This window comes from Catharus ustulatus, chromosome 2, assembly GCF_009819885.2.
Source record: "Catharus ustulatus isolate bCatUst1 chromosome 2, bCatUst1.pri.v2, whole genome shotgun sequence".
Classification (NCBI taxonomy): Eukaryota; Metazoa; Chordata; class Aves; order Passeriformes; family Turdidae; genus Catharus; species Catharus ustulatus.
This window is the reverse complement of record NC_046222.1, coordinates 59,187,636-59,215,549: the sequence shown is the minus strand read 5'-3', so window position 1 is coordinate 59,215,549 and position 27,914 is coordinate 59,187,636. Positions and strand designations below refer to the sequence as shown.

The window sequence follows — 27,914 nt, the reverse complement described above, 5'->3', positions numbered from 1 at the left end:
CTTTATTCTAGTTTAATTGAAAATAAATGAGGAGGAACTGTGTATTCCTATCTGTGTGCTATGATTAAGTAATACAGAGCCCTGATTCCAACTAGGACACCCAAGCAACTTCATCACAAAGATATGAAAGTAATGAATATGTGATGGTATGGTAAAGCATACAAAAAAAGAAGAGAGAAAACACTCCTGACACCACACCATCTACCACAAAACTCAAGCACACACTGAGATGGACAGGTCATGTTCAAGTGTGGGTCAATTGCTATAAAAATAAGCAATTCAGACCTCAATGGCCCAATCTGTGCCAAGTCTTAGAGGAGTTAAGTAATCATTTTCCCTTGAAACACAGCCTGTGACTTCAAAACAAATAGACAGCACTAGTGTCTAGCAGCTTAACCACTTACAAAAAGCTAGGTGGGAAACAGGCATTTTTCTTTTGACCTGAGAATCACACCAACTGCTGTGTAACCTAATAAATGTGGGAAAAAAAATCAAAAAGCCAAACCAGGAACCTTTACTTTAAGACACAGCTGTACATACTTAGGAGAAAGCCTTTTTAAACTTAAATGGGTCTTCACAACATACTTATTCCAAGTGAGCTTTGAATAAACAGTCTTTCTGATGGCTAGAGCAACACATTTCAAGCAGTATCTTTCCACAGCTACACAAGCATCCACACAGCTGCTTCGGCCCCCTCCCCAGTGGGAGCGGAAAAAGAGCAGGGTGAACAAAAGCAAAAGATTTCATGAGCCAACACAGAGACAGTTTAATAAGTGCTGCAAAGGCAGTCACTCACCACCTCCCATAAGCAGACTGGCACCCAGTCATGGAACAGTGGTCAACTTGGGAGACAAAATCTTGACAGACAGATGAGGGAAAAAAACAATCGACAAAGTAACACAGAGGATACATAGAGGCATGGTGACAGAAAGTATCAGGGATGTAAAGGAAAAGGGCAAGTAGATTAGGGTGCTTTAAACACACAGAACATGCAGTGGTGCTTATATAAATGCAAGGAACTAACGCCAGAAAACATTATATCGGAGGGGTGGGGGCTAGAGAGGTTTTTCCTCTTTTTCTTTTTAAAGTAGAATTGTATCAAGCTGTTACAGTGTCTGACAGAGAGCTGTGCAGTACTGACATTAGTTGCCTTACAAGAACACCAAGAGCAGGAGCTGCTTTAAATCCATTTTCTTTGAAATGGATTTGCTCCAAGTGATTTTGTTTCAAGGACCCGGTCTGATTAGAGGTCATGACTGCAATTCTCTTGGAGGAAAGGAAATGGCAGGTGTCAGAGGTAATCATGTGTGATCTGCAGACACTGCTCGCGGGGCTCCAAACTGCAACAGACCTGTCATGACAATGATAGGTTGAGGTCATGCCAGGGAGACCCGGAGGGCAAAGGGTACATCAGTCTTGTGACAGTAATGAGGGCACCATTCAATATCCCACAGCTGCATGTTTCACTAGTTCCCTTTCTTTGATTTTTTTTCTTCTTATTTTTCTTGCTTCTATTGCAAGGACACCACTGCAGCTCACTTACCTTTGGGATCATGGTAAATTAAAGGGAATATAAGGAAAAAAGTGCTATTTTCCTGAACAAGTTACATGATTAGTTCAAAGAAAAGGGACAGGCAGCTAGTAAATACTGAAAATCGCTGCTGGAGTTTGCCAGCCAGGAGCTTTAGGTCTTCCATCATCACCCAACTTTGCAAGGACCATGAGTGCTGACCCCCTGCCCAGCCATAGTGGGTAGATCCAGCCAAGCCAAGCAATCAGGTCACACCCCACAGCTGGGGTGACTCCTTTTAGTGAAAAGATTTGATGTTGCCTAGTTCAGGAAAGGTCAAAAGCACAGAAAAAGAAGAGGAGGGCTCTCTCACTGCTAACTCATGGGACCCCCAAATCCGGCTTTGTCTTTCACATATGATGCTATTTTTCAGTGAACCCCATTCTTGTTACAAGAACTTCCCAAATGCTGAGCACACTCAAAGCACCAACAAATCTGCCACCCCACACCTGCTGCAAGCAGCACTTAGTCAGGTAACAAAGTTAGCAGGAGCAGAGAGCATGCAAACAGATAAACTGTTTGCAAATTCACATGCATTAATCTCAGCACCTTTATACATACACATGCACAGACATATATGCACATATATGCACACAGACACACAATTATGAAACTACTGGCATGTTCTCACACTCAGAATCTGGGTGAAGTATAAAAACAACAGTACAAACAGTGGTTTCACGTTATTTGCAGTGAAGTCTTTTATTCAGGCTGCAACCACTCAGATCCCTTCTCATTTCCCTCAAATGTTGCAGAAACTGGCCACCATTGCAAAGAAAAGGACAGACTGGTGAAGATTTCAATCAGCAACAGCAGAAGCTACAGCAGGAAACTGCAGGCAAACAGGAACACAAATAAGGCCTCTCAGTGTTTTTGAACTTGGGTGCAGATGAAGACCAAACAGAGCATGATACAGAAGTCCAGAAGAAAGTGAGAGCAAGAGGAAAAAAATACTTAAACACAAACAATCCCAAAACAAACAAAAAAAAAATCCAATGCTGTGAATTTTCCTTTAGGAAACTGAATTATCAGAAATGTTGGAAAGTCCAGCACACAGTGCCCTTAGGCTCTCTTCCTCCACTCTGAGTTTCTGCTTTCCCATAGCCAAGGAGCTAATTACTGCTTGTGAAACCAAAGACATTGTCCTGAAATAACCTGCCCTGCAGAACATAAGACCACAATTCTTTATCAGCAAAAAAACATCCCTATTGCTGTGTATCTATTGCTTGCACACTTGCTCTGTCTCTGCAAAATTTCTTCTATTTTAACACGTGAAATTTGGAATCAGGTAGAAACAAATAAACCAAGAAATCCTCCGTCAAAAATCAATTCACAGCAAGTTCTGTTCTTTAGATTTTATTCTTGTAAAATTTTTTACTGGCCTCCTATCAGCCACCACAACTGAGCAACTTTACTCCTCTGTTCCCTGTCCCTTATGGTAAAAAACATGATTGCCTCAGGATTTCCTGCTCATTAAAGTAAGTTGCTCAGTTGTAAATGGAAGAGGGGGAAAAAAAGTCACAAACCAAGTAATAGAACTATGTGCATAGGCCTTCACTAGCTTCTTGCACTTTAACACATACTTGAAAAAAATCTTTCACTACATTTTAAGAATTGCTTAATTATGACATACCATATCTTATAAAATGAACTATCCCAATTGTCTTTTTAAAATATAATTTGGTTTGCAGGGTGTTTCAGCTATTCATCTGAAATGAAAATAAACATTCTTGATGTGCTAAAGCTCACCTGCAGAATAGAAATTCCAGGGTGCAGCCAATTTTGAACGGGTTTTGCCTCATTTGTTTCTACCTCTGACTAACCCCAAATGCAACCCCCAAATCACTGTTGAACAGGAGAGTGTGTTTGTGAGCGATCATTGTTTCTTACCTAGATCAAACACCTTTCTGTGGCATCCCCTACTATGTCACCATTTCACCTATCCTTGAAGTCAGGCCCTTTGATGCAGAACAGCAGTAACTGAATTTCAGTGATATTTACAGTTCATATTAAGTTTTGCAGTCAGTATGCACCAAGGGTGCCAATGTCTATCCAGGCAGGCTAGAACAGGCACGCTTCAAATTAAATCTAGTGATGAACTCTTCAGGTGTTCGGCACTTCAACTGCCAGGCAACTTTCTGGGAAGAAGAGAACAGTTGATGTCTCCTTCTCCTTCCCCTTGGCCCCAGGCCTCTGTTCACTAGGGAGGTCAAGCTGCATCTTTTTCTCTGCCCTATCTGCCCGCACAAGATGAAAACATCTTTCTCAAAAACCCAGCCAGTACAGACATTTTGTTACACTGCAGCTTCCCTCCACTGGGGTGCAGCAGTTGAAGACACCACCTGCAGTGACAGCCTCTAAGCAAAAAGGTTAATCAGCCAGACTGAAATCAGGATTTACAAACAAGCCTTGCTAGACTGAGGCAAAGGTTCCTCACTACAAAATAGCAGCAATTCACAATCTTCTGCCTGAGTCCCCACACAGCTCAAAGGTGAGTTGCTGCTTCATGCACATCCTACATTGACTTTCGCCTTTGTTTGTATCAGCTTGACATTTGAATTTAAGTATTTATTTTTCAGTAGTGTAGTCTTAGCTTGCAATTAAGCCTCCATTAAATCCTTTCATCTGCTCATGGTAAGAAGCCAGCTAGCTACTTGAAGTTTAAGAATTTCACTTCCATGAAATCAGAGTTTTATCCTTGCAGCATTTTTTCAAGGTGTTAATATACAGGCCTTCCCTCACATTAAATGCATTAGACCCATCAGTAGTTTGAAATGCAGTGTTATTCCCAACTTCTCCAGAGCTTCATTTTTTATACTTTTCTTCCCAGCTGTTCAACATTGGAATCAAACATAAGAATTGTTTTAACCAAATCTGACGACATCCCCCAACAGTATCTATGCTACCACTACTTAAAATCCTACTGTCTGTTTTTCCATGAAGGTCAACTATTTCACCAAAGTATCACAGTAGAAAGTGGATTAATACATTACATAAAAATTGGTGGACTAGACAACACATCAAAAAAATTATACTTAATATTTTAGGGAGTAATTTAATACTTAATATTTAGGAAGTACATTTGACCCTAAAATTTCCATCAGAGCTGTCTTCAAACACACAGGCCACAAAGTGCCCTGAGTCCAACATTTGGGGTTGCTGTGGAACACGAGACCAGCTGATTTCTGAATTTCAAGACTGGCAGAGGTTACATTACTCTTACAAAATGACATTTGTATTCATGGTACTTCAAAAACAGTTACAAAAGTCTGCAATGGTAACAACTGCATCAAAAGACAGCAAATAATCTAATATAAACTACTCTCATTAAAATTCCTGCTCCTCCAAAGCTCTCATCTGTAAGAAGTTGTTTACACATTTTCATGTTTTGATTACGTTGTCGGGAATTTTGCTTCTGGCTGTACAGACAGCAAGTCGCTGTTCCTACACACCTTTTGATTATTAACATTGCAATACAGTATGGATAGGAAGTTGTCTATAAGGTTTTAAATAGATTCTGACCCATCAGCTTTGGGCCTTCAAATTATCAACTACACACCAAATGAACTAACATTCCTTGGTTGCAACATGCTTTGATTTAGGCAAAACAGCCTGACGAATGTTTAAAACGTACATGTAATTAAAAGGTCCCATAGCACTCTTACACCTCAATTAAAGCGATCTCCATATGCCTACTTAGATCCAAGATACTCCACCACAAATCAGTGAAGCCCTAACTGTTTATTCACCACGTGAAATAAAGAAGAATGTTTCCACACCTATCATTGGAAAGGGCCATGCCTGACACCTATACACACCATATATGCTGTCCTGGTCACTGTCTTTCCTATTACTGGTCACACATTTCCCATGTCTCTCATCCTGTCTGTAAGACCATCTGCAGCCTCTTACTACCAATTCCAAAGGGAAATCCCACTTTTTCCAGATAGGAAGTATTTGGACTACAAATATCCCACAACTATTCCACATCCATTGTTAAAGGAATACTACGGGCTTTAGAAATACCTTCATTGCAAAATACTGCTTTGACAAGTCTGCTACTTGCAAATACATTACTGAGAATGTCAGTATTTTACATTCCTCTCAAAGCTAGACATGACTTGGCGATGGCTCTTTCCCCTACTCAACTACATTTAACAATTCAAACAGGGTATAAGCAAATTCTGCATCAACAGCAGGATCTAGTTTTGCCTCCATTCCACTACAGATTTGTGTGAAAAGATAATTTCCGTTTAGCAGTTCACAAAGATTTCAAAGTAAATAGAAAAAAAGCTAGAAGTAAACACACGATAAAAATTAATTATATTCTCTAAATTATTAAATGCTTAACAGATGTATTCAAATTAGTCATCTCTGCAATTCAATTCAAGCCTACTGAATAAAAGTAATTCCAAGCACATCCACAAGCCCCATTTAGCATGCTGGATCAACAGCACATAGTATTCACTTGTGAGAGAACAGTCAGGATCAAAAATAATCCAATTGAAATTTGGAGAGAGTTTAACTTCTGCTGATTTTCTTTACTACAGCCAAAAAGATTACTGATATACACTATGCTAGTATAAAGTTTTTTCATTTAATATCCCACTTCTTCATAACCACACAATTGATTTTCCCACATTTCATATAATCCTTTTTAGCCCATAGTTCATAACTGTATGATTTCCCATTCTTAATTCCCGCCAAAGAGGTGACTTCATTATTTCCAGATAAAAGTACACTACCATTAGCCAAGAAAATAACATTTCAAACAAAAAAAAGCCTAGAAAATACAAACAAAAATGAATGCTCATTTGGAAACTAAACAGTAAATGGATCATCATCCAAGTTCCAAGTTCAGTGTAATGTGGAAATCAAGTGAAATGACAAAACTAATGGTTTTTTTGTTAGTAGAAGCAGTATTTCCCCAAGAAGTAACAATTTCCTGCATATTTATTTGTGCAGAGATGAGTTATATTTTAGCAAGATATTACATGCATGATATCTGTCCAAGCTTTTCAACAAAAGTTCACATGATTTTAATCACACAGTGCATTTCAGGGAGGAAAACAATTAACATGTGGCAATACAACTTGACTCCTAAAAAGGTTTTAGTTTGCTGTCAAATTATGGCTTAATCCCTGACTATATGCAATTTATCAAAATGGTAACATATAAAAGAAAGACAGCAAAAGTTTGGGGAGATATTTTATTAATGTACAATTTTATTAGTGATGTACAATAGACATTTTAATTCTCTATTTATCCTGTCTCCTTGAAGCTTGGTAAATGCTTGTTTGTATATAAAACTACACAATGCTTTTTCATGAGGACCAGAAATTCCGAAAATCTAAGTGCTACAGTATATTTCGTAGTGATTTAACACGTTGTCCAGAAGAGTTACCAGCCACTTCAATGAAGGACTTCTAGAAATATTTCTGATCAAGTTCAAATGCATCTGTTCATAAATAATGATTGGTTTGCTCATGTCCATTATACTGCTAAGTACAAATGTCTCCAACAAAAAATACCGTTTCAATACATTTTTCCACATGGACAACTAGATAATCCAGTCATATTTACTTTTAAACAAGGCTAATACAAATTTACAAGTAAAGTAACTTCAAAATTTATTCAGAATAATTATTTTTTTCAACCAGAAGCTTTACTTTGGACAACGCAGAAGTATATTGCAAGTGACATTCTGCAGCAGAAGCTGGAGGCTTGAGAATAACAACTAAGAAAGAGTAAATATCAGCAATACACACTTTTACAAGAATTCTGACCATTCTGAATGTTAACATGAAAGACCAGATGCTTCAGTTTGTGCGCCTGTCAATCAAAACCTCCACACAAAAGAAAAATTAAAAATTTCCCACAGAACACAGTATTTCAGAGAACGTGTTAGACACTGGCATGACATTTCCCAGATCAAATTGGCAACTGAAATTTAACATCCACATGAGCTTGTTTTGCTAAGCTTACTATTTCAGACAGCTTCACCACCTGAAAAATAGAAAATAAAGACTTAATTTCAAAACAATCCTAACTTGACTGAGCTGGCTTCATCTTTTTAAACAAAATAATACCAGGGAATCATCAGTAAGATACTAGAGGGGGTTAGAGGTGGGATTACTATATAGTTCAGTACTTCTTAATCACTTTTAAATGAAAGATAATCAAGTGGTCTAGAAAACATCTCATGGAGTTAAAAAAGTCTGTTTCTCTTTTATAACAAAGTATCTTGATAAAATGCTAAGTTTCAAATTTAATGTGCCACCTAGTTATTATGTGAGGTGTTGAGGTAGCCACTCACAAGAAATACTATATATCTAAAGTTATTTCTCCTCTGAGTTTTTGTTGCAAGAATTTCTGAATCTTATTTTGATACCTTAAGGAGTCTCATCTCCTCCTGCATAATGACTCTAAATCTCTCTGAATTATTTCCTGCTTAGAATGAAATGTCATAACTGAGTACAGTAATTTCACGAATACAAGTCGCAGTAATTTGACAAAAATTTTGGTGGAAACCCGGAAGTGCGGCTAATAGTCGGGGGCGGCTAATATATTAATAATTTTCTGACATTTACAACCCCAGACGTGCCAGCCAGAGTGCCGAGCCGAGCACCTGCCAGTAAAAGCCGGCATTCCGCAATTGTTACAGTGTTACCGTGTTGCCCTGGCTCCCTGCAGGCAGCACGGGGGGCGGGGAGAGAGGCGGGAGAGCTCTCTTTCCTCCTCTGCTGCAGCCCAGGGGAGGAGGGGGGGGGGGGCGCCGCCATTGCCGCGGCCCCGGGAGCCGACGGGGGGGGGTGCCACCATTGCCGCGGCCCGGGGAGGACGCGGGGGGGGCCGCGCCGCCATTGCCGCGGCCCGGGGAGCCGACGGGGGGGGGGGGTGCCGCCATTGCCGCGGCTCCGGGAGCCGACGGGAGCCCTGCGCAGCCATTGCCGCGGCCTGGGGAGGGGGGGGGAAGTGCGCGCCGCCATTGCCGCGTCTCGGGGAGCCGGCGGGAGCCCCGCGCCGCCATTGCCGCGGCCCGGGGTGGGGCGGGAAGTGCGCGCCGCCATTGCCGCGGCTTGGGGAGGAGGCGGGGTGCTTTGTCCGCGCCCGCCGCCGGCGCCACGGGCAAGCTCCGTCCCCGCCCACCGCCGCTGCCGTAGGAGCGGGGGAAGCTCCGTCCCTGCCTGCCACCGCGGGGCAGCGCCGACCCGGGGTGACTGAGCCCAGGGGCAGCGGCGGCCGGCCCCGAGCGGCAGCACCGGGCTGGGCCACCTGGCCCCGTCAGCGGCCCCTAGCGGGCCGAGCCTGCACAGCCTTAGCTCAGCCAGTAAACCCCGCCCTCCCGCGGTTCTGTTACTAATTGCACGCGGGTCCTCGCTGCGAACGACAGAGCGGCTTATATTCGTGTGCGGCTTATCTATGGACAAAAACCGAAATATTTGCCAACACCCAGAGATGCGGCTTATACTCAGTGCGGCTTGTATTCGTGAATTTACTGTAACTGGTTCTTCAGCGAAAAAAAATTCCTAAGTTTCTCCATGACACAAAATCCACCAGGTATTTTCTAATTTTTTTGCCACACATTTCTAGTACAACTTTCTTTTCCATAAACAAAGCAAAGCAACACAAACACACAAGACAGTACATCTGAATATCTAATTATCTTATGAAGTCACATGATGATGAACCATAGTTTATGTACACTGAAATACATTGATACTTGATAAAAGGAAGCATTACATCGCATTTTTCAGCCAAATCAATTTAAGTATTGTCTCCCAATTAATAAAGCTAAGCTTGTAGCTATTCCCCCACCAAGGGGAGTGGCTGACCTGATCATCGATCTGGTTTTGGTTTGTGGGGTTTAATAGCTTTTGACTGCATGGTTGTTCCCCTGACAGATAATGCACCTACTAACTTGTAAAACATTTGCTTCAGGCACTGGTAGCAACTGGCACTGGGATTTATCCTGAGCTACCTGTAGTTGATTGAATGGAGTTTTGACTTTTCAATACTCTGCAACAGATGAAGCCATCTGTTGCTATGATCTGAAAAGAACATTCATAACAAACTCTCTTACCATTTTTGCAGCTTCATCCAAGTCATCACAAGCAAGGATTTTGAGGCCACTAGCTGTTATCAAAGCTTTGGCATCATCAACTCGTGTACCTTCAGAAACAGATAAAATGCCACTCTTACCCAACAGGAGGTTACTACTGCTGCTACATACTAGCCTCATATTTCTAGGAAGCCTGTCCCAAAAGTTAGTTAATAAATCTGGAAAACAACATTACTGGTTAAAAATCAGGAAGTCTCTTTTTATTAACTTGCCAATCCTCATCATCTAAATTCAAGGTTTGCTTTATTTCTCCGTTGACTTCAATTCACAGGTAGCTTGCTACACAGTATATAAGCTCAATAACACCTGTCAGTTAGAAAGAAATACATGAAAATATATATGAGGCACACTCACCTTGCAACCGTACCACAATAGGGACTTTAAGCTCCAAATCCTTTACGGCTGTAACGATGCCTTGTGCTATAACGTCACATCTCATAATGCCACCAAAAATATTTACCAGAATAGCCAGTACCTACAGAATCAATGACAATATTCACACATTAAAAATGGCCAGAGACACATCAGATGAAAGCAGCACACAGCCTTCAGTCTAAGGATAATTCAAGCTCTGTAACTGTTAAAGACAGAACATTTCTGCTCTATAGAACACCATCAACCAAAGTACAGTACTGCAGAGTCACACATAGAGCAGTTACTTCAAGAAATGGTATTTGGCAACTCTTTATCTTTCCATTGCTAACAGTACTCCAGCAGAGGTACCCCCATACCAGTAACTCCAAATACTGAAAAAAGAAAATTTTTAAAACTCATAAGTAAGACCCTATTTACACAGTTTACTTAGAAGTCAACATGCTTAGAGTTAAGCTATTCGAAATACATTTTGTTCAGGAGGATTAAGCCAGCAGTTAAGGGAACTCAAGTGGTAGAAAAGAAGGGCAAAAAGAACCATGGTCAGAGACAAAAGATGAAACAAAGCAGGAAACAAAATGGCTAGAGAGCCTTAGATGTTCCTGTGCAACTGGTTCTTAAACAGTAACTTGGTTCCCATTATCTTGCAATTATATGAGATAGATCAGACTACCTTATCTGTGTGGCATTGTTCTTGCTTCTGCTACTAATGGGCAACTTAGACTAGCACATCAGAGGGCTGTTCCAAACAAGCCCTGAACTGAACCCTGAGTGCAGGGCATGACACCAGTGGGCTGCACTACTCTGTGAGTTTCAGCACCAGGAATCCCAGCTATAGTGGTTTTTTGTTGTTGTTTTTTTGTTTTTTTTATAAAATAGTGAGCAACTGAAAGAAAGTGGAAAGGAAAAGTTGTCTTAAGAAGTCTGTTTGGACACCCTCTGTCCACACATTGGCACAGAATTTGCATTGCAAAAACTTTTCCCAAATCAGCAACCCTCAGAGTCTTCCTTGTTTCTTCTCTCTGTAACTCAGGTGCTCTGTGACTGTGTCTCTCATTGTTCCCTCAATTTGCTGAAAAAACGTGAAGAAAGAACAAGGCTAATGAGGATGGGCTGATGGAGCTGGGGGTGTTTAGCCTGGAGAATAGGAAGCTCACTCTCCACAACTGCCTGAAAGGATGTAGCCAGGTGGGATTCTCCCTCCTCACAAGTAACAAGCAGCAAGATAAGAGGAAATGGCTTCAAGTTGCACCAGGGGAGTTTTAGATTGGATATAGGGAAAAATTTCCTCCCCAAAAGGGTTGTTAATCATTGGCACAGGCTGCCAAAGAAGTGGCTGAGTCACCAACCTTGAAGGTATTTAAGACTTGTAGATGTGGTGCTTAGAGACATGGTTTAGTGCAGGTCTGGGCAGTGTTAGACTTATGATTGGACTCAATTTTAAAGGTCTTTTCCAAATGATTAAATGATTCTGTAACACTCTTGGAGTGTGTTACAGACCCTGCACTTTATAAAAAATCTTTCCACTGAGAAACTAAGCTCCTCTATTTGTTTCTGGCTCTTTCCAAAGATGAGCAAGTGGTACATGAAACTGTGATGCAAAAGTAGCACACCATTAACAGGTCTCACAAGTCATTCCCACCTTTTACAGTTACCCCTTTTAAAATAATCTTCTTTATTTTCAAAGAGTCCCAAACTCCCAAGTTTCCCCAGGATAAGCATCTCTATGAAGACCATGAACCCAGCCTTCACATTATTTTTGTGGAAAAGCCCTTCTTCTAGTTTCAACCAATTTATTATTTTAATAATATTCAAGCACTTCTGTTGAATTTTTAATAGGATAAATATTAAAGCCCTTCCAAGTCCCTTACAAAATTACTTTATCTTATGTTACATAGAATCAGTACCTTAGAAACATGCTTGTGCACAGCATAGCAAATATCCATCTCTACTATTCTATGCAAAACACAGACCCAGCTGCAAAACTGGTCCAAAAGAAAAAAAAATGTGGAAAACCAACAGAATTCTGCTTTCTGTTTAAACAGCAGACAGTGGGAGTCTGACTCCAAGGTTTCTGGGAAGATTCAAATACAGCTGTATTTCAACCAGAAGACATGAAACCATCCACTCGTTACATAGCCAAAAACCCTATTACTTGAAAAGGTAAAAAAATTCAATAGATCATTAGGCCTCCTTCACCTGCACCAAGATTAAGCTAAGATTTCCATCTTCTTTCATTCTAGTTCTATGCTTATAGAAAGATGTTTTCTGGAGAACATGCACTAAGCAAATCACAGCCTGTTTTACCATTGTGTAGGACCTTGATAAGCCAACTCTTCCCTCACCTTTTTATCAGAGGTAATAAGCTTAAAGGCTTCTGTCACTTGCTGCACTGTAGCACCACCACCAACATCAAGGAAGTTTGCTGGAGTTCCGCCGTGAAGTTTAATTATATCCATTGTGGCCATAGCTAAACCAGCACCATTGACTACATGAGAATAAAGATAACATTTAGGAAATCAGTTTATACATTCACTAGGTCATTTAAAATTCACTAAATAGTACATACCTAAGCAGCCTATGTTTCCATCCAACCCTATATAGTTGAGATCTGCTTTTGCAGCATCCTTGTCTCTTTGGTCTTCCTGTGTCCAATCCTGCATATCAAAGATTTTCTTCTGACGATAAGCTGAATTGCTGTCAAAGTTTATCTTTGCATCCATACACATCACTGAAAGGGAAAAAATCCACCATCACTAACCATCATTTAATATTAGAGTACGTGAATGTGTCAAAGTATGTCAAGTCAAACTTGGCATGCAGTCCAAACACAAAGTTTAGCTAAAAAGACAATAAATACAAGATTCTCTCCAGTTTCCCCATATAATCAGTTATGCACAAAAAAGGAAGATAATTGTTTCCTGAGACACTCTAAACTCAAAAATGCTTACAAGCCATTTGTTAAATCTTGGCAAATTTTCTCACATAACACTGCAGCCTGGAAAAGAAGGGGGAAAATGCACCACTATAAGTAATTAGCATAAAACTAATCCTTACAGAAGGTCTCTGATTTGAGGTTTTTTAATCCATCTTAGTTTTTGCTTTTAGAATAAAGATACGTAATGTGTGCACAACTGTAAGCACATAGAAACACAATGAAGAAGTGTCTGAGATGGAAGAAAAAGTGTTAGGAAAAAGCACAGAGAAGTAAAGTTACATAAGATTTAGCAAGCAGAAAACCTACAGTATTCTTTATATCAGAACTAAGTTTCTGTCTGTACAAATGTATCACTTCATTTTTATCCCTCAGTGAAAATGATATAAAAATAACAAGGCTCGAGAAACAGATGGGAAAGACTGGTCTATACTGATCACTTAAGGATTATTTAAAAACAAAACAAAATAAAACCACAAAAAAACACCCCAGTAACAGTAATTACACACTTCAAAGAAAGAGATACATTCATATTTAAATTTCAAACAGTTGTATCTGTTGTATTTGAGTTCAAGTACAAACACTCTCTACAGGCTTATTTTTTCTAGAGTGGAATTGGTTGTGATTGAATGTTAAATAACTTCTGCAATTGGGTTGCTAAAATCCTGATAAACATCAAGATATTATTTAAACCCCTACAGTCTTTCAATATATCGCACTCCATCAGTTATTCAAATGCCTGAGTCATAAAGGCAGGAGATTTCTCATAGTTGCTGCAATTCTGGTTATCATCACAGTACCGATTTTGGATACATGAGATGGCTCAAATTTCAATTTACGAATTTTGAAAACACCTGATTTCTAGGAATGCATCATCCTGGGTAAATGTGCCCTTTATTAATTTATTTGCTTTATTAAATTTGTTTTTTAACATACCATGTTAATGCTAACTCCTCTTGTTGTATACAGCTGAAGCAGAAGCAAGAATCAGTAAGAAGCAACCAAGATTTACAAAAATGTCAAGGTGTTTCATGAAGAGTAGGAATAAGAAACATTACCAACTCCTGATGCATCTTCCACCATAGGATTTATTTCTATCATGGTAGCATCATATTTCAGAAAGAGATTATATAATTTGATCATATTTTCAGCTGCTTCATCAACCAGATTAGGAGGAAATCCCATTTTCTGGGCAAGCTGAAAGTAAAAGAATGGTTATTGTTAACACATGTTAGGGTGTCTCAGTTTAGCTATTATCTCAATGTCACTTGAATTTGCAGATGTAGAACCTGCCCTGTCTACTGGGTAGAAAAATCCAAACTCGCTCTTCAGTTCGAACAGATTGTTTTCAATACAGAATACTGCACGTATCCAAAAAAAGAGCTAATAAAAATTTATCATTATATGCCTTTGTAGAGTTGTACAAAAGCTTGATAAAGTACTGCCATGCAGTTGGATTTCCACTGATTTACCTGGAAATACTTAAATATCTAGTTCTAATATGTTTCAAACATGGGTTTAAGACAACTCAGATGACTGAATGCACACACCCTTTACAAAAATTAGAAGCAAACCCCCAACTCATCCCACATTAACAATTACCCTAACAGCTTGCTCCTTTTTTATGCCTTCTACTATATCGATGGGTTCCTTAATTATCGCCTCAGGATTCTCTGCAGCAACATCTTCAATATTAACACCACCCTGAGAACTGCCTATCAGCACAGGACCCTAGAACAAAAAGGGGAAAAAAGCGTAAGTACTTTTATACCACACAATTGAAACTTAGTTCTTCCCATAAGATACTTCACAGCAATGAAACCTTTTAAAAAATTTTATTTGAGCATTTTTCTTGTATGTTCTGAATAGAGTGTTACTATCTACTCAATATCTCCATACAAGACCTTTTAATGCTTTCCAAATGTAAAGTGTATGTGAGGTTCACTTTCTTTTAATAAGGAAAAAATTTCCTCCATAAAGCATAGCAAAACAATTAACATGAACATACTATTTTTAAATTTTGATAGGAAGATTCAACTTCATAATCACACATATTTTATCTTTCAGGTGTCACCAGAGAAAGTGTCACTACCTTCTCACCTCCATCTTCTTCACTCACACCTACACGAACGCAGATCGAATGCCACACACTCATTCATTCATTCTGCCATGTTCCAACTCCAAGGACAAATGGAGGTCTGTAGAACTCAGTGATAATAACTGCAAACCATACCTGCCTCAGTAGGATCCCAACGTTCAATAACTAAAGTTACTGAACTGAAAGTAAGTCACAGCAAAAAAAAAAAACAGTACTCAATTATTCATTAATAAAAAGAAATTAAGAAACCAGAATTGACAGCATTTGCAGTTGAGTTTACTTTTTAAAAAGCCAAATCTCAACAACAACACAAAGGACTCACTACCACGGAACCCAAAATCTCTCCTCCACTTCACTAACAACATACTTGAATCCCTTTAACCAACCTTCCCTTACCACCACCCATACACAGATTATGACCATGGGTGTACTAAGGTAGCATTTCCTATCAGCCAAACTCAGACTAAACAGCCTTATAACTGCTAACAATTAATTATAGAAACTGTGTTTAATAATATGCTTAATAATCACACTCTTCCATTACCATCCTTCCAAATGGAAATACATAGCTGCAAATTATCCTGCATCTAATAGCAAGGTTCATCTCAATTAACATTTTTGGATATTCTTATCTTGAACTATCAGTCAGCTACAAACTGATCATAAAATAACTCGTTGCATAGAACTGACCAAAGTGAACAGTTTTGCTTAAAACACAAACCCCTACTGGTGAACAATATCCAAGTCAAAGTTCAGTTTCAGTTGACTATTTTAATCATTTTTCCCCTCCTTAAAGGAAGAGGTTTTCAACAACATCAGGAATAAACACTGTGCTATTCAACCTTTACGCTTCCTTCTTTTGAAAGGCATTTCCTCATCCTAAGCATCCCATACAAGTTACAGTAATCACAAGCACATCTAAAAACATGACTTATAAAGTCAGCAGTAAAAACAAAGCACATCCCTATGAAAAGGCAACAACCCACACGGTATGATCAATATGTGCTAATATGATTTCTTTTATACAAGAGCAAGAACAAGTCATGATAACATGATTCCCTTCTTCATGTAATTTGCTTCAATCAGTTACAGTAAATTTTATTTCCACAAGCATCCCTGTTTATTGCTTGCACAATTTTAAGAGCCTAAAATCTGCTCATTTACAGCATTTTAATGCCACCTTGTGGTGCATACAGCAACTTTTGAATCTTCCCTGCTCTATTCCAGCAAAACAGAAGTGCCCAAGTCACATAATTCAACACAACTGATACTTCCCTAACAAAAAGAACACTACAGAGAAAGAAAAATGAACAAATATTTAATTCCTAAAACAGCTACCAAAAAAAAAAAAAAAGCCAAAAAAACAAAGAGTAAGACTAGTTTTCTCATTCCTCCACAGGAATTATTTCATTCATACTTAAATATCCCCTAATTACCAAAACCAGTGCCTCTGCAAACTCTTAAGTATCTGAATAGACTAAACCCCATTTTTCTGTGCTTCAGCAAATAAAGTTCCAAGATCTGTTCCAAATCCTGGCTGCATTAAAGTTACTTAGCAATTCATCTTCTATGCTCCAAATAGAACACTTGCCTGACAGAAAACAGACACATTTCAGTAACCACATTTGAACTGTTGCCTAAAAAACTACATACCCACAAATACAGCCCATACATGCAGAAGAGACTGGCTTTCATTTTCCTGAAAGCTCTGAAAGACAGACCTCTAGGCCCAAAACAACTTAGGCCATTTCCTGGAGAGCATTAATACAAGAAAGCTAGCACTCTCAAAATCAAGGGACACACCAGTGCACCTCTACAAACCTTCACACATTGGAGAAAAAGGATGCTGGATTTATGCAGGACCATTTGTTCTTCCACAACACTCACTTAACTTGTTTCTGACACTCAAAAATAGGGTGCACATGCACATATACAGCTGTGTTTTTTAACTAAATTGCATAATCTGGTAGGCAAATGCAAATTAAAACCAAATAAAAATTACCCCCTTATTCTACCCATCTCCCCTTTGGCCATGCGACTCTGAACATCAGTTAAGGTTACCAATACTTATTTATTATTCTGTAAATTCAAACTGTAGCATTACATCTTTATAACATTTGAAAACAAGTCAATCATATAGTCAGATATCTGGAAAAGAAAATTTAGCTTGCATACTTCCCATTTTCAAAAGCAAGTGAACAGTACAGTAGACAGTTTTGTTTATTTTTTAAACAATTCAGTTGTAACAAGTTAATTAGCTTACTTCTATTTCTAATATTACTCACTTGAAAAGACCTTTCCATTGTTATTGCAAAATAGTATTCTCTCCTGGGATATCTGCGCTCACAGATAAATACTTGATTGCATATCCTGCCCTTCTCTCCTGTCTGCTTGGTAAACAACTTCTTTCCAATCATTTGGGCAGAGACAGCTTTTGCTTCTTCTGGACTAGAATAAAAGAAGCTCAGAATGTGACAAAGAAACTGCTGTAAAAACAGAAGTAGCATTAAAAAAGTCTTATCTAATTTTTGTTATTTTAAGGTTAATAATTAAAACACTGGTTGTAAAGAAAGCAATAGGTTCAATTCATAATGTGAACCATTGAAGTTTTTCCACTGGACTGGATAATTTAGAAAGAACTTACGAAAAAACTATTTTCACTCCTCCTTTGAGGCCACCTTCAAATGTTCCTTTTCCTCTGCCACCAGCTAAAACCTGTGCTTTTACCACAATATCCTTTGAACCTAGAACGAAAGAAAACCCAAAAATTTGTCATCTGACTACTGAAACAAATTGCTTCAGGTAGAATAATGGCTGCTTTAATTTTATCCCCTCCTCTCCATTCCCACCATTCAAAACATACACATGTGAATCAAAGTCTATGTTGTAATTCACATAGATTGTTCAAAAAACCTCAAATAATCCACAATTTGCAGCTTTAGGCTGTTCTGTGAACAAACTTTGGTGAGTTAGTACCCAAAAATGCTGGTGTTCTGATAATCTTTAATATGTGTTGGAGCCATGGATGATTACGCACCTGGTAAGAAATAGTTAGCATCTCAAAGATTATTAACAAGATGAAACTGAGTATCTGACACACCATATGCAAGGTTTTCTTCAAACACCTACAAGCTGTACCTGTAAGCCATTACCTTCCCAGCAATGATATGTAACTATAGCACTTACCCAAGCCAGCGTGCTAGGTCCACTTTGGCTTCATACAGCAGAGCACTAATGCAAAAGCTTGAGAGCTTTGCAGAAGTCAGAGGCATAAACAAACCCAGTATTCTTCCCAGAGAAGGCAAAGTAAGCCCTTTAGTTGACTTTAACTGTTAAAAAATCCTTTACAAAATATTCTTCTAGTTAGGGGAAACTGGGCATTTGAGTTTAAAAAGAGTGAGAATATAACAAAAATCAACTGGGATATTCAGAATCGTTATTGAAAGACAAAAACAGCAAAGAAAAAGAGTTCATCAAGTCAAAAGAAAAAAACTGATGTTCTGAGTTATTATTCAAATTCACTCGTACAGAGTACAGACAGCAGCTAGACTGCAAAATGTTAAGAACTGCCCCTCTGACATTTGTTCAGCACATCCCATTTTTTCTCATTCCACCATCAGCTGAGCCATTCTGATATTCCCAAGCCAAAAAAGAACTTGCTGTTCCTTTGGATGTTAAAAGGGAACCATGGAAGTGCCTAAGAAAAATTACAGTACTCAAGCAAAACTAGCCACTACATAAACTGAGGAAGGTTATGACAGACACTGAAGTGGTGTTGGCTCCTATTTTGACCTGTGTCCTGCCAGGACAGGTGAAACTAAAATAATATCACAAACTGGGGTGGTTATAAGCAGAAGACTCAAGTCACTCCTCCCAATCAGCTATCTGTTGATTTTACTTCTTGAATGTCTACCTAACAACAGATCTCTGAATTCACACATCATTTTAAAGCTCTTTTGCAAAAGAGGCATAAAGGTTATAAATTCACAAGTATATACTGATTTATGACAGTCTATGATTCTAATATTTAATTCAGTTCCTGAAGATAACTATTTTTTACTAATACTCAAGTTAACATACCTTATAGAAATCACCCAAGACAACTTTTATGCAATTACTTTAAGTACAAAGTTTGTTTTCCATTTCCTACACTAAGTCCAGAAGATAAAAAGCTGTATCTACACAGTTTTCAGAAAAGCCATGAAGTTAACCCCAGGTACCTTCTCTGTAGCAATTATTCCTCCTAGCAACAAACACCAGAATCTGAAAAAGTCAAACGAGATCCTAACTAAAGCTCTGGTAAGATCTCAGCTAGAACATATTTAGGTCTGGGCATAAAAGTAAATTCGTAACGAAGATGATCACTGAAATTAAGAGATTCCCTTACAAGAAATGAGCTTAGCACATCCTTAAATCTAACAAAGGAAAAGAAAGCAAGAACATGATTATGGTTTTCAGACATACCTGTGATGGAGCAAGAGCAAGAACACACGACTGCACGTAAATCATTCATTGCGGTTTCTGCTCTACACCAGCCAAAACCAAAGACCATCTACCAAGGAAGTCAGTTTTTAAAAAGTGCAAGAGTAAAAGACCCTTCTTTACATAAAATATAAGGAAGCCTGCCAGAAGAGATGAAGGAAGAATAGAAGAGTCTTTAGAACTGGGCAGAGGTATTCTCTCATATTCTTAAGACAAAAAACATGAATGCTGAGGGGAAATGAGCAGTAATGGACTGCAGAAAATAGGCAGGCTGAGAATTGCCCTAAATAGTATGTTCTTTTGTTCTTAGGCAGAGTAGCGGGCTAAATGCACCACTGCCCGGATCCTTGAAGATATTTCTTTAAAATGTTGTTATTGTTATGCATTATAATATTTTGTCAACATACAGACATCCAAAGAGCGTGAGAAAAAGAATTTTCACAATCAGTTTTGGCTGTAACACCATTGGACTAACCATTACGCAACAACTGAGTCATTAAATGAGCAGATTACTAATGATCTCCAAATTGTTTTCCTCTAGCACTGCAAACTAGCAGCTTGATTGCATAAACAAGTCAGAGGTTTATTTGAGCAGCTATGCTTACAAGCAATTAAGCTGCACAGATGTACCTGAAACAAATTTAAGATAGTCCCAAGAAAACCATAACTCATCATGCAGAAAGTTCATTGTTCAATAAACATTTTTTCCCACAGCTCCTATTGAAAATGACTCTAAAACAAAAGGAAGTGTTTGGTCACACACCTCGTCTGCAGTGTTCCAGCAACAGCACTGTCACACAATTTGACACAAGAAAGAACTGCTGATACACAGTAACCCAAGAAAAAAATTTGGAAACCAGCAGCTACCACAGCTTTCTACTCAGTATCAACACTGTGCCCTTGTTTTTTGCTTACCCGGCTTTGAAATATTTCTAGGCTTGTGTTTCAATGAAAAATAGCAGTTTCTGCCCTAGAGCAGATGCCCACACACAGTTTATGCCAGCAAACACACCACCACAGAAGTCCCATCCTGCCCCCGGCCCTCAGCTTTTCACTCCAGCCTCATTTCTTGTGCTAGTAGAAGCACTTGTGCTATCATGCCTTGCAGCACACCAGAACAGTGATTCCCTGAAGGCAAATGCTCATCCAGCAGACAGACAGTGCCTCTGCAGATTTGCGCACCATGTGACAGGCACATGCACACAGGAACTTCACTGAGCAGGACTTCAGCTTTCAGCAGGAGTAACAAATTGTAAAGCCTTAACACAGGGCACTAGAACACCAGTACAACTCATGTGGGCAAGCAAGCTAAAGGCCAGCGCACAAATCTCAGAACAAGCATTTGGTAAGCATCACATTTCCATGTTAATAGCAGTCAGCCCTAAAAGCACATATATGTACAACAGCCTGAAAAAACCAGGACATGCTTAGAAAATTAAGAGTAGATATCAGTGAGAACAGGTGTCTGTAATCAGAATGCTGACTTACCATTAATCCGTTCAGGACAACAAAAATCTATACATTTACTAATACTACAGATTTCACCTTCAACAATCATTTATTAACTAGACAGTGAGAGAGTTACACAGTCAGCAAACAAAACCATTTTCACTTCTATCAGTATTATTATCTATTTTTTTCAAAGGAATAACTTCTGATTCTATAATTTAAGCTTTCAAACTGAGAGAAAGATCGATGCATGCAGGCAAACAAAAAGACACCCATGTAAAATACAATCTTCTAAAAAGCTTACTAAGAGGCAAGAAGGGTCATTGTTCCACTGTATCTCTGAAGTTTCCTGTGCCAAGTGGAAAGTCCAATGATTACAGAAGACAGGCCTGATTAAAAGGCTCTGCTTTGCAAATTTCCATTTTGACTTTTATCAAATCACATTAATTGCCACTTCTCTGCCCAATACTAACTGTAGCAGAGGTACTGCTTTCCACATATTACAGACACCTTCAGAACAACCATGCAAGCCTTATCTCTTCTGACAAGATGGACAACAGTAGAGGGCAGTGACAGCTAAGCAACACAAGTGTCAATCAAGTTCTCAACTACCATTCAACTGCAAACTTATCCTGCGAGAGACAGATCTTCAACTTTTGCTTCAGTCTGTTTTTTAAAGCTCTTGTACCAGAAAAGGTAACCCTCCATTTATAACACAAACTAATTTTTTCTTGTTGCACAGATACAAAAAAGCTAAGTTTAAACAATAAAGGCATATTCAGTGGCATTACAAAAAGATGGGTTTGTAACTAACAGGAGCGTCAACATAAATAACATGCTGATCCTAATTCTGTCAACAGAGCAGAGAATCTCTACAGAGTACAGTCTGCATTTCATTAGTAAGTATAGCTATCGGGAATTTTAACTTCAAAATCACATTTTTTTCAGTATTTGAAACTTTTGAGCATTGGAAGGTGCATTGCATGGAAATCAAAAGTATAACTATTGAAATGATTATGTGCCAGGAATCATCACATTTTCACTGAAAGGGCTGGAGACTGAACTAGATGCTTTGCTATTACAAAATATCTTCTACACAAATACTTCCTGACATTAATCAACTGCATCAAGTTCGTCATCAGCTCACAAGACAGGTTTGGTTTGACAACAGTTTAAATCGAGCAATTAAAATACAGAGGTCAAAATTTGAATGTGCTGGTTATACAAGTTTATTTTAATTAGTGCATTATCATCGACCATATGTTTTGATATTTTAACTTCAAAGGAGTGAAGTGCAACAGGAGAAAGCAAAGACTGAAGCAAAATGTAAGATTTGGATGCCAAAAAAATAACATTTGTCAGAATGCAAGTAAATGTTTGGTTTCTAAACTATTACTGCTGTTTATCTAGAGATTTTGACCAGGTAAGTAGGAACATAATTGCATTATTTTTTTAACACCTGGGGGGTTTCTGCCTAAGTTTGCTGTCTTAGATCATCATCTATGTCCTAAAGCAACTGAATAAACACTCTGGAGTTTCAGACAACCTAAAAGACATCAGGAGGAGATAAATAATTAGCAATAAGGAAAACTGATAGTGGCAAAACAACCAAAAAAATACTAAATAAAATACAAATTTAAAAAGTATGACAGACATGAGTTTTCAGAATGACATAGACTAGAAAACCCCAGAAACTTAAATCAGACAGCCTTAAATCAGGCATACACTAAGGAGAAAACTTAAATCAGGCATACACTAAGGACAAAACAATCCCAGCTTTTTGCCACAGTGCCTGGAATACATCTTTTGAAGAGCTAATAAAGGAAAAGCCAGCACTTTCCTAGAAAATAATTGCATACATTGTACTAAGCTTTATTTCTGACTAAATCAAGCCTGGGATCAAAAACTCTATTCATAAATCTACTCAGGTTTACATATTACTTTTTAAAGTTTTTATAACAGATACAAGTTGTATGTTTAAGCAACAGATGGAAAAATAAATAACACTGAAAAGTACTTAAATAATTACAGTAACATTTAAAAAAAACCTAAGAGGTCTAAAAAAAAATCTATTAATCACGTAACTGTCAGCAGGAATACAGCCAAACCAATTACTGGAACCATTCTGTAGAAAGCATACCAAAACAGAACATTGTTTATAAACCACAGGGACATGGAGCTGCACTGAATCTCCAACTCCAACAGCACCAGTAGCAGACTCAATTCCAGGAGCTTGCAGTCTCTGTTCAAGAACTCTGATGTAGAAAGATGAAATGTTTCGCACTAGCTCTCTCAACACCTCTTATACAGCTTTATATTTCACTAAAATTTGACAGTCTGCCATGCACATAAAGCTGAGATTCATTACCTGAAAACCCAACAAAACCACCAGCACACAAAAGCAGCTTTGAGATATTAATGTCTTAAAAAGTCTTACTTCTCAAATCATTATGAATTGAAATAAATGCTATTTAAAAAAACTCAGACAAGCACACAATATGTCAGTGCCTTCCACTCAACTGTTAGTGGAGGAAAGTATCAGGAAGCATCAAAATTTGAGTTACAACAATACACTGCACCTATGGAAGTGTCTCTTAACAAACAGCAATGCTCATTTCAAATAGAGCGTTCTGCTTAGCTATCAGCCATCACCCTGATCAAGCATCTGTTCACCAAACAGTCTTCAGGTTCATTAGTCATGTTCTTGATAACACACACATATCAGCTTCTCAATCAGAACTGCTCACAGTGCTAGCTGGAATGGACACATGGCTGAGAGCAAACCATAAACTTGAAGGCAATCAAGTCATGCTGCAGTCTCTTATCAAAGCTTTGGAACAGAACTTACTCAGCTAATTTTTTTCAAAATTTAAGCGAGATGCTTATGTAACACTGATTTAGCTACAGCCAAAACCAACCTATGATAATCTCTGTTAACAAGAAGTTTGCATTTGCTATACATTGGGATAAAAATTTACCCATTTCTAAGGGAAGTATTTGCAAAAGGGAAGAAATCCAATGCCAAACTCAACCTTTAGTCAGCAATCTGCTCTGTGTAAATTTACCAGGAACATGTGGATCAACACTAGGGAAACTGAGCAGAGAGTATTACCAACTGTCTTTGTGATGATCCAGACAAATATTTGATAAAACAGTTTAGCACATAAAAAGAAACAAAAAATAATTTCATATATACTGGCAATTATTCCTACATAACAAAAATAAACAATGTGCGGGTGGACCAAACAAAGTTAATTTTTTCATTCTGACAGAGATTTGTTTGGTTTGGTTTGTGCTTTGTTGATTTTTGTTTAAGTACTAAATGAAAGCCAGCAGCTACATGCCTACAAAAACAAAGAAATCCAAAACACCGGAGCAAAGAATAATATGTCACCACTCAGAATGAGTTCTGGACATGTTTGAGTAACGCCTCAAGACTTCAAGCTCCTTCAGTGTATGTTCTCCCTTGGGGAAGTTTTCCCTTCCTCATCTCAAGTACCAAAGAAAGCCACAACACCGACTACACGTCGACTCCAACAAAGTATTGGCTGACAACCAGAAGCCCTGAATTCCTTCACCAAAGGATGCCAACTCACACACTTCACAACTTCATCCTTTTGATCCCCAAGAAATTGCCCAGAGTCCCATACTCCAGATAAGAGGCATGCCTGTGATGTCACAGGGATGACACAGAGCTATAAACTAGCAGCCAGACACAGCCAAACTGCTGCAGGAGCCCCCTCTGAGCAAGCACAAAAGAAAGGAATCCTGACCTATGAGTTTCTGGGCTGTTGAGTAAAGAGCCATAGACAAGGTTCTCTGATTTCTTCCAGCAATATCTGTGCAGATATTAAAGCAGAGAAAAGGGGTATGCCTGATTTGGGAAGTTTTGATCATGCTATAAATTTACCCTTAACAGAAGGTAAGGTTGTGAAGTTTAAACCATTCTCAGAAGTATTTTAGCAACTTCCTTTCATATTAATGAAATTCTTATAATTTTATATCACTTACTCTCTAACAGAAACAAGATAAAGAAGGTATCTGACAATACCTCTGACATGTGTGAAGTAAAAGTGGCTTTTCAACTCTTTTCTACATTACAAAGCAGCATAACTTGCTCTACAAGAAAAATTATCTTTTTTCAGATCTCATTTCTCACATTAAATCTACATATGAAACTGAAATGAATCCAACAAAACCTAAAACTTCAGGAATCATTATGAACGTATCCATTTGGAGGTGAATAGAGATTTGAGCATTTGCATAGGAGAAAGGAATAGGACAAGCAATGTCCTTCACTAAAACTTTGTGATAAGCATATGTTTTTCCAGGGAGAGGAAAAAAATATTCCCAGCCTTTAAACTAAGAAAAACCCCCAGACAAAAAATCAACCAACCAACCAAAAACCTCCCACCTTCTAATGCCTGACACAACAGAAGCTGACTTCCACATTAAATCCAAATTTAACAAGATTTAACCAGGACACACATTGCAGGTAAAGTGGCACATTAACAGGCAAAGTCAAGTCCAAAATTAAAGCTCAATTCTAAATTAAGTATTTAAGCACCCGGCAAATGAGATCGGATACTTTTTCATCAACAAGCCAGGAATTTAGCATATAACTACAAGCCATCAAAGTCCTCTTCTCCTGTACAAAGTAGCTGCATTCTGCCAGAAAAGCACACTCACAAAGGAATACAGTTTTTACTCTTTTGTAGTCTAAAGAAAAGTATGGTTTGCATCTTCTGTTCTATATGAGATCTTGTCCCCACCACTGGAACTCTTCACACAAGACTTCCTCTAACCTTGCTGAAAGTAGAAAGAAATCCAGGATTTGTACAAAGTCTATTACTCATCTCAAAGAAGTTTAAGTAGTTATATTAGTCTAAGTTAACAGAATTTATACCTGACCTACTCCTCCTTAACAAAAAGGTTGCTTCACAGGGAAGGCTCTCTTAAAGAGAAGGTATATTCAGAACTCCAAGCAACATCTTTCCAAGAAAGACAGAAAAAGTAGGTACACCTTGTATCAATCCCATGCCTATGTGTATACGTTCTTTTCAATATTATACCTATTTCTTTTGCTATTTTGTAAGCTTCATCTGGCGTATTGGCAACCACTCCATGTGGAACAGAAATGCCAGCCTCCTTCAACAGTCCCATGCTCAGGTATTCATGGAGTGATAGCCTCCTCTGTTGCTGTTGTTGCACTTGAAACCCATGATTATTGAGAATTCCTGGACTTCCAGCAAGTACCTGAAGGAAAAGAAAAAAAAGAAAAAAGAAAACAAAAAGAGGAATGTGACTGTTGTGAAAAACCACCCTCTTTGTTTAGGTTTAAAAAAATCTACATATTAAACACCTGCACATTTAATCCTACCCTTCTACATTAGTCATTCATATCAGGTCCAACATTTGATTTTGTGAGGTTTTATTGGGCAGGGGGAAAGAGCTGGTAAAGCTGGTGAAGAGCTACTAGCACTGACAAGGAGTGTAACACAAAACAACAACAAATGCAAAAAACGTGTACTGCATTTTTTGTATTTCACTATATGCAAATAACACCATAATTTTACACACAAAGCAAGAAACCAACTGAATTCAGCTAATCCATGAACATAGATGAGCACCCAAAGACTCACAGTAAAAAGATTACAAAAGAAACTTACATACAAAACAAACGTTTGCATTTATTTTTATTTTTTTAGTATGTACCATCGGCACTGCAAAAATCAGCTTCCATTAGGAAGTTTTTAACAAGCTGGATTTTTTACGGCTTCATTTCACTTCAAATAAAGGAAACAAGCAGACGACACATGAGCTTTACTACAGCATTCCAAGCTAGCGAAGCGCCAGGGCCTGGGTAGCCTCCAAAGGATTCCTTCTCCAAGCAGGACGTCCTTTCCTTGGCACTACCGCAAGGGAGAGGCGCTGAGCGAGCCCCGGAGGCTGCGTGTAACTGGAGAGGGGCACTCAGGGCGACCTTCCCGCTACGTGGCCGGAGCAGAAAGGGGCAGCGGCGTCACACGCCGTGTCGCACACACGGCAGCCTCCCGAGCTCCTCCGTGTCACCGCTGCCCAGGGGTGCCGCAGCCAAAAACAAGCCCGCACCCACGAATGGCATCCACGGGAACCAAGAGCAGAGGCTGGTGAGGTGCGAGCTGGAAAAAGAGCTTAGCTGGCACAGCCCGACCCCCTCCTAGGCGCAAGGTGACGGCGGTGGAAACACGGCGACTTCCAAGCAAGACAGGGGACGGGGGCGCTGGAAAGGAAGGGACGGGAACCACGCAGGGAAGACTTGCCACAAGCAAGAGCAGCGGCCGCGGGGGGCCGCGCACCAAATGCGAGCGCAGGGCTGCCAGCCCCGCCGCAGGGCAGGGCAGGGCAGGGCAGGACGGCGGCGGCAGTGGGCTGAGACGGACGCTCCTCTCGCCGGCGCTTCCCAGGGAGAGACCTCGACCACGAGCCCAGCCGGCCCGGCCCCGCTTCAGCCCCGGCCCGGCCCACCCCCGCTCCCGAGCGGCCGCTACCTTCCCCGCGGTGGAACCCAGCGAGGCGCGGAGGCCGCTGCCCCTCAGCCCGGCCGCCACCCGGCTGCAGATCATGGAGGCCGCCATAGCCGAGCCCCTTCGCCCTCGGGTGCCCCTGGCAGCGCGCACGCGCCGCTCCCGGGCCGGGGCGGGGGCAGGAAGCGCTCGCGCGGCCCCGCCCCCGCAGTGACGCCCGCCCGGCGCCGGGGAGGAGCGGCCCTGAGGGCGCTTCCCGGCCTCGCGTTCTTCCCAGCCTTTTGGTTTTAATAAAGCTCAGCTTCTCCCCGTAAGGATCCTAGATGGGTTGTAATTCACCCACAACATTCCGACCACGTCGGGCTCGGTTGGCACCGTCT

General features: G+C 39.6%; 1 protein-coding gene across 1 annotated transcript; it reads right to left on the bottom strand.

The window, feature by feature from the left end:
• Positions 1–6,775: 6,775 nt before the first annotated feature.
• SUCLA2 (succinate-CoA ligase ADP-forming subunit beta) lies at positions 6,776–27,697 on the bottom strand. The gene is made up of 11 exons (XM_033051595.2): positions 27,559–27,697; positions 26,101–26,284; positions 17,742–17,841; positions 17,383–17,545; positions 14,602–14,730; positions 14,058–14,196; positions 12,634–12,795; positions 12,410–12,552; positions 10,047–10,167; positions 9,654–9,742; positions 6,776–7,576 (listed from the first exon to the last, which is right to left on the bottom strand). Exons 1-11 carry the CDS (start codon positions 27,643–27,645, stop codon positions 7,502–7,504), a joined length of 1,392 nt encoding a protein of 463 aa, XP_032907486.1. The 5' UTR covers positions 27,646–27,697; the 3' UTR covers positions 6,776–7,501.
• Positions 27,698–27,914: the final 217 nt, after the last annotated feature.

What these genes read in the sequence shown, in the direction of transcription:
- SUCLA2 (XM_033051595.2), bottom strand. Translation starts at nt 27,645, where the DNA reads ATGGCGGCCTCCATGATCTGCAGCCGGGTGGCGGCCGGGCTGAGGGGC. An exon ending in GGAGTGAAAATAGTTTTTTC is followed by an intron (nt 17,546 to 17,741) that starts GTAAGTTCTTTC and finishes CTTTTATTCTAG; the next exon opens with TCCAGAAGAAGCAAAAGCTG. An exon ending in TTATTACCTCTGATAAAAAG is followed by an intron (nt 10,168 to 12,409) that starts GTGAGGGAAGAG and finishes TTGATTCTGTAG; the next exon opens with GTACTGGCTATTCTGGTAAA.